Raw genomic sequence first — 7,858 nt, forward strand, 5'->3', positions numbered from 1 at the left:
AAGCTTTTTGCTGATGATCACTACGACCCACCCAAGCTTTTCTCAAGAACAGGCAAATTTAATTGAGAGGCTCAAGATATAGAGAGCGAACGCGTGTTAGCAAAAGAAACCAACTGACAAACAGGACATCAGATCTACTTGGTAACTCACTTTCAGCAATGAGTTTTGAGGACATACTGGATGAAGTTGGCGGCTTCAACAAATTCCAGTTTGTTGTTCTTTTTATTCTGTGGCTCCCACGGATCATCCTTCCAATGCACTTCCTGCTTCACAATTTCATCTCAGGTGTGCCACCCCACCGTTGTGCCCTGCCATATCTGGAGGACAGGTATGCAGGGGGGACAGAGAAAGACAGTCCTGCAGTCTCACCGATTCTATCCTTCAGCATCCCCCAAAACACAGATGGCTCCTACAGCTCCTGTAAGATGTACCCTCTTGCCATGGACTTTGACCCTAATGGTGACCTCAGCCTGCTGTATGGCAACCGATCTAACGTGTCGGTGCCGTGCCAGTACGGATGGGTGTACGACCACTCTCAGTTCACCTCAACAACCGCCACAGAGGTAAGAATGAACGAGGTTCATGATGTTTGCCAAATGTTTTATAGTCAAATCCAATTTATTCCGTTTTATGTGAGTATATTGAAATGCCATAAAGGGATAGCTCACCCGAGAATGACATTTCTTTAAATGGGTGTTTCTTCATTTTCGTGCACTTTTAACACTGAAGATGTCTAGAAAGTCCCACTAAAACATTTTCCACGCTCTTACTAGTTTATTTAATTTGTCTAACGATGTCCAACAGTGTGTGTACATGCATCACAGGAGATTTATTTTTGTCTTAAAAATTCCCACCACAATAGAAATTACATTTTGAACGTTTTTGAAATAAAATAGCCGACTCCTTTGCCTTGTTTAGCCCCATTTCATAGCTAACATTTAATGTACCCTAAATACGTGGTATAAATACAATAAATGGTAGCACTTTAAAGGTGCCGTATGTAAGAATCAGAATCCCTTGTTATTAGTGACACCTGTGGCCGTTATGTGAACTGCAGCCAGCTACCTGTTGCTTGTGTTTGTCCACACACTCCATAGGGACACAAGCAAGCGAGCATCGGACAAAACAATGACGTAACGTACAAAGAGACTGAACTTAATCCACCGGCATCATGCTGACAGATGAGGTTGCATAATTAAAATGACACAGCTATGATTGTTTTACTACAAACTTTGAGACTAAACTAAAACTTCTTATCAGCTAGCATAGTATACTGATACGCACATACAGCTACATGCTACCCAACTATACCAGACACTTTACTGTTGCACTATTGTATGTCATATGTTGTACTACGACCAAAAAAAACAGCATATTTGCTTAAATTTATCCTGTATACCTGACCTTTAGAATAAAGAGAAGATCGTTGAAATTATTTGAACGTTACGAAGCAAGGTAGCTTGTAATTTGTCAGCGTTAGCAGGCAAGATCAAGTTAGCTAGAATGACACAGATCAATCCTTATGGCACTATATTTCACACGCTTTGCAGTTATGTAAGCTTGCCTGTCCAAGCTTAGTTAACTTTTTTGATCCCCAAAATTGGTGTTGATAGTTTTCGCTTGACCACGATCACGCCCCCGCTTAGCCAGACGGGATTCAGTAGGTAAATATTTTTTTGACTTACTCTTGAGTCGTGTCGATGTTGTGCTGGGACCCGGACATTTGCTGGGTTCCATCTATAAGATAACATTACCTAGTGTTGCAGACTGTCTGTTGACGTTGTTGAATAGCGGAAGAGAAGCGATTACTGAGGCAAGGCTCTCAAGAGCGCACATAACGTCACATCCATTGGATTTTCCCGGCAAAACCGACCCGCTCATATATTTTGTACGCTGTTTATTAATATTTGTTAATTAAGCAATATCACACGAGCAAGAGTGCGTTATGGCTATATATCAGCACTGCTGTGATTCGGACCTGGCTGAGTGCTGTAGGTAATTACAGCAGTGCTGATATAGGGCCATATAGCACGATTGCGAGTGTGATATTGCTTATATACAACAGTTCAATGAACAAGTACAATGGAAATACACATGAAAATCAGTCTACAGGCTTTAATAGGCAACCTAGGATGTCTTGGAAGGGCTCGTTTTTAAAGTTGCGTTACAAGCCGTTCACACATTGGCAAAAAAAAGGTGAATATTACATGAAAATTGTTACGTACTGCACCTTTAAATAAAGGTTACTTCTGTTAACAATAGTAAGTTAATGACATCAGATATCATGAATTAACAATGAACAATACTTTTACAGCATCTATCTTGATTAATGTTCCTTTCAACATATACCAACACATTTTCATATGTTAACGTTAATTAATTCATTATGAACTAGCATGAACTAATAATGAACAATTAAATTTTTATTAGCTTACAATATATCACAGTTAGTTCCGGTCCTTGAATCTGATTGGACGAGAGATGTTCCATGAGCACTGTTGGTCTGACACCATCAGCACTCGGACGCTTTACTGTGGGTGTGTCACTCCGCTTGTGTTCATGCTGTTCTAAACTAAAGTGTATCTGTAAGGAGTTACTGTCTTTATTTTTTACATTACATATGTTAGCCAGCAGGTGGTGCCAAAATATCATTTTTGTGTGTAATATGAGCCAGTTGGTGACGTAAAGTGAATCCATTAATCATTGTTTACATAGAACAGCGCTCTCTGAGTTTCCACATTGGATACATACTGTTTAAAATGGCGGAGGACATCGCTGTTTCTATAGTGAATGACATTTGCGCACCGGCTACCCCAAAATAGAGAGGAATACCCTGCTTGGATGTCTATATTCCACTGAGAAAACTGACCTTCAGAAAGCTGACAGCATCTCTGATTGGGTGTGTCAACAGGTGATTGCACATGCTCCATCTTTCTCTCTCTCTCTCTCTCTCTTGGGACATGATAGCTAATGCATTTACTAATGTTAATGAATGTAACCCTATTATTAAGTAATAAATAAATATTGAATAATGAAATATTGATTGCATGTTTAAATGTTTATTGTTTTAAACAATATTTATAAACATTTTTCTACTGGATTTTCATAGTTTAACATTGAAAGTCTGGGTCTGGGACAAGACTAAAACAGTCAAATCTATACATAAAAGGCATTTAAAAAGTACAAAACATAAATAAATGATGAAGGCGTGGAATAAAGAAAATATTTGACATTTGTTAGATTGGGACATGACCCCTGGGACATGAAATTGCCCAAATCTGAAGAAACACCCAAATATTTACTCTCCCATCATGTTGTTCCGAAGCCATCTGACTTTATTTCTTCTTTGGAACATAAAAGGAGAAGATAGGCAGAATGCTATTCCTTATTTGACACATTGAAAGCGAATGGTGACTGAAGCAACATTCAGCCTTTTGTGTTTCACAGAAGAAAATAGTCAGAAACATCAGGGTGAGGAAATGATGACAGAATCTTAATTTTTGCGTGATCTATCTGCTTAAGCCTGGAATAATCAGATGGATTCTCAAGCTCACACTTACTGTTCTGTCTCTAACAAATATGTACAAAATAAAAAGATGCGAAAGAGTTCTGCAAGCACCTTGAAGTGAAATTCATCTCTCTCATTTCAGTGGGATTTAGTATGCGACAACAAAAAGCTGAACCAAGCCCTGGCCACGTTCTTCTTCATCGGAGTGACAATCGGTGCTGTCATGTTTGGCCAGTTGTCTGACAAGTATGCATTGTGAATTTTTCTTAATCATTTTCTCTCTGTTATGTCGTTCTTCCTTAGACATTACCAGGCCAAAGATGCCTTAGGATGAGAGCACATCACGTGGTGTCTCTACAACATATTGAGACAGTCTCTCTTATGTGTCTCTGCTCACATGTCTGAGACAGAAAAGCGATTCATTCTCCTTGATTTGTTCTGCATAGTTGATTTGAACATGTGAATAATCGTTCTGGCCTTGTGCAGCTGAAGGTTCAAATGTCACAACGTTTCTTTCTCACTATTTGTCATGGAACATGTCACAGTCAAAGCCCGCAGCCGAAACAGAGGAAAGGGCAAGAGAGAGAATGTGCACACTGTTTCCCTCGTAAAATGTGAAATGTTGTGATTTTGTAAATTTTTTCTTTAATTTCACCCCACAGGTTTGGTCGTAAGCCAATGATTCAGGTGTCTTTTGTGGCCAGTGCTATTCTGGGAACCGTGGAGGCTTTTTCTTCATCTTACGTGATGTTCGCCATAGCGAGAACCTTGTGTGGAGTGGCCCTTACTGGGATGTCAATAACCACAGTGGCCCTGTGTAAACTCTTTCTCTCTCTCTCTCCTTCTCTCTATTATGTCTTTAATTTTACAAGATATGATTCGAAAGGACAATTTCAACTTGTTCACAGACCCATGCCATTAGTCCCATGGATTTTAAAGGTGTAGTGTGTAGTTAATGTGCAGAGACAACTGTAAGTAAGATGAATCGTGTACAAATCGGTTTTGCTTAACCAGTGATTGGAGGTTGGGGTGGGAAATGTTGCTACTGAATGTTTCTGAATGCGACATTCTGCCGAATTACTGACATTTTTGCATCAGTTCAGCATTGCGTGAATAGCCTTAGAAGCACGAAAGGAGCATGAAAACCAGGAAGTAATCACGTCCACATAATCATTGATCAGCATGATTAGGAGGATGCATGTTTGCTTTAATTACATTTTCACTCCATTGATGGTCAGGTTTAGGGTTGGAGTTTGGGTTAGGTCATATGTTATATAAAATATGCATTCCTATTGACTCTATTTCATCATATACAACAAAACAACAACAACAACTCACTTTTGGCGCCACTCTGTGGACATTTCACTCGGAAACTGGACGAATTGCAAACACTACGTTCAACAGCTCTTCCAGCTATGGCCACTGGGGGCAGTGATTCGAATTTCAGTAAGTACAGACCGATATCAGCTGAAGAGCTCTGAACTTCAGACACCAAATTCACAGTCTGGACCTGGGTGGTTTGGTTTGGGAAACCTCTCTGGAAACAATTACTATTTATGTAAATATGCTAATGATTATGCTGTATGCGTTAAATACACACTTCACCTTTGAAGGAATATTCCGGGTTCAGTGCAAGTTAAGCTCAATCTACAGCATTTGTTGCATAATATGTTGATTACCACAAAAAATTATTTAGACTCGTCCATCCTTTAAAAAAATAAAAAATAAAAAAATCGACAGTGAGGCACTTACAATGGTCGTGAATGTGGCCAATCTGTAAACGTAAAAATACTCACTGTTTAAAACGTATAGCCAACAGACATAAACAATATGCGTGTTAACGTGACTTGAAGGTGATGCAAATTGCATTCTAACCTTTTCTGTTTAAAGTTATGTCCAATTTTACAACTTCGTTGCCATGACAACGTAACACCGTAAACAATGTAATAATACCTAGCTTGAGTTTCAACAGAAGAATGAATGAATGTAAGTGCATTTATAAAATTATAAGCTTCACATTTGTACTTTTGAACCCTCCAAAACTTTGCCACCTTTGCCACGTTAATTTCATAATCTTTTATGAGGTTAACGTCATAAATTTAAACAAGAGAAAATGGTAACTCATTTGAATGAATCTAATAATGTTGAAACCTCCCCAGGTCTCGAGTGGATAGACGTTAAACACCGCACGTTCACGGGTACCATCGTCAGTCTTGGATGGAGTGTAGGGAACATGCTGCTGGCACTTTTGGCTTATCTCATCAGAGATTGGAGGCACCTCATCCTGGTGGTGACATCACCCTGCCTTGTCGGCATTATTGCCTGGTGGTGAGTGGTGGAACTGCGAGTGAACTGTGTTTGTTGAACCCTAAGGCCACATCCACCCTAATCCATCTTCGTTTGTGAACTCCATTTTCAGTTTCCTAATCTCATTGTTCTCCAAATGATGCGGTAATGGAGAGCGTTTTCTAAATGCCCTGTTTTTGGTGGAGGAAAATGCCAATCTAGTGTGGATGAGAGGCGTAAACGTAGTGAAATAAATGCATTTTCAAATTAACCCTTATTAGCGTGGATGTGGCCTAAAAGCTACGTCCATTTCAAAAGCAAACAATTAAAGAAAATATGGAGGAAAAAAGAGAGGGATAATGGTCAAGTGTCCGGATTCCTAACAAATAATTAATTTACAAAAACATTACAAAGGGTGAATTTTGGTCTTGAAAGAGTGGAGGGCTTGATGACCTCAGACGAAAAAATTAAGTCGTCATTAACACTTTACAATAGACCTTTTTCCATTCCGGGTTTTGGAAAGCGGAAGTAAACGTTTGCAGGGTAAACTTCGCCAGCAGTGAATGGGAGACCACTTCAGATATTATTTTCACTTCCCCATTTGCTCCAAGACCAAAAACAACCCACCACTATTATGTTTGAATAACTTTGATGTGACTTGATTTTCCAGAAGTGTTAAAAAATATAGAGCGGTGGATTAATGGCACTATTCCACTACACGTTATGGTTCGACTCGACTCGCTTTACATTTCTGAGCTTTCTTTTCCAGTGCTGTTTAGTGCTGCCTCAACATGGGTGGGTTTATAGGCTGATCGTCATAGTTGCGGCGCCTCTACTGCCGTGACATCATCGTAAACGTGACACAAAACAATAAACAATAACACGAGTGCTAGCTGTTAGCTACTAGCTCATTGTGTCTAGTTAAATTGGCCTGATTGTTTTAGAAGCTTTCCAGTAGCTGGTCAACTAAATAAAGTGAAGCTTTCAAGCAGAGTATCGAGCTAACGTAACAAATGTACCATCCTCCATCGTGGACTCCAGCTGTGGCTGAGTCCAAGGCACAACCCTCCCATTGCTCGCCTGTCTGCCATAGAGAGCGTCCATTTGGCCGAACCACTTCCACTTTTCCTTCATGGTTCTGTAGTCACTTTTAAGTTTTTTTTTTTTACTTTTCCCTACACTGTTGGTAGGTTCGGTGGTAGCCATGTCTCAGCTGTGCGGCCAACAACTGAGACACTTCCTGAAAGACTTTTCCATTTCGTTCGTTGCTAACGAGAGGAACGTCTGCACCTCGTTTATAAACCACGGCGTGGTTTTGCGAACAGCCATTTCTTCTTACAATTCGAAAGTCATGTGAACAAAAGATACAGCTATCACTGTTGCTAACTTTAAAACTAGCGGGTCCGTGTCGAAAATACAATGACGCTGGTAGTGACGATTCTCTTTGACCAATCAGTGATCAGCATGGTTTTGACGTCACTTTTAGTATCGGTTCGCTCACTTGGAACCTCGACCGAGGTGGTACTAAAAAAGAACCAGGTATCAGGTACTATCCATAGTGGAAAACCCCAAAAAAGCGAGCAGAGTCGAGTTGAGTTGAGGTGAATTGTACCGTGCAGTGGAAAAGCCCCATAAGACAAATTTACGAAACCCCCTCGCAGCTGTTGTAATTCGTTTTTTAAAACTAATTCCAGGGTAATATACTGTAACAGAAAGCATAATGTTATACATTTACACTCAATTTACAAAAAATTATAATATAAAAAAATGTGAGATCTACGCTGCTAAATAAGGAGTTAACGTGTCATCACAGTCTGTGAAAAAGGTCTATAAGGTCCCATTTGTTAACATTCATTAATCCATTAGGTATCATGAACTAACAATGGACAATTTATTTTTTACAGCGTTTATTCATTTTTGTTAGTTTATAAAAATCACAATTGTTCAATGTTAATTCATGTTAGTTCATAGTGCATTAACAAATGTTAACTAATGCACAGACGAAACATATACAGTTTGACCAAGAACATTTATAAAGAAAGTAAATGGTAATTTTAAGTAGAT

At 39.4% G+C, this 7,858-nt stretch overlaps 1 protein-coding gene across 1 annotated transcript in view; it reads left to right on the forward strand.

Annotated features, from left to right (window-relative positions):
• Positions 1-27: 27 nt before the first annotated feature.
• The window catches only part of slc22a7a (solute carrier family 22 member 7a), a 12,219-nt gene continuing 4,388 nt past the window's right edge, over positions 28-7,858 (forward strand). The window contains exons 1-4 of the mRNA XM_052111585.1: positions 28-563; positions 3,651-3,754; positions 4,171-4,325; positions 5,668-5,836. Of these exons, the coding sequence (XP_051967545.1) occupies positions 159-563; positions 3,651-3,754; positions 4,171-4,325; positions 5,668-5,836 (833 nt within the window). The 5' untranslated portion in view covers positions 28-158. The remainder of the gene's footprint in view (positions 564-3,650; positions 3,755-4,170; positions 4,326-5,667; positions 5,837-7,858) is intronic.

This window comes from Xyrauchen texanus, chromosome 39 (assembly GCF_025860055.1).
Source record: "Xyrauchen texanus isolate HMW12.3.18 chromosome 39, RBS_HiC_50CHRs, whole genome shotgun sequence".
NCBI lineage: Eukaryota > Metazoa > Chordata > Actinopteri > Cypriniformes > Catostomidae > Xyrauchen > Xyrauchen texanus.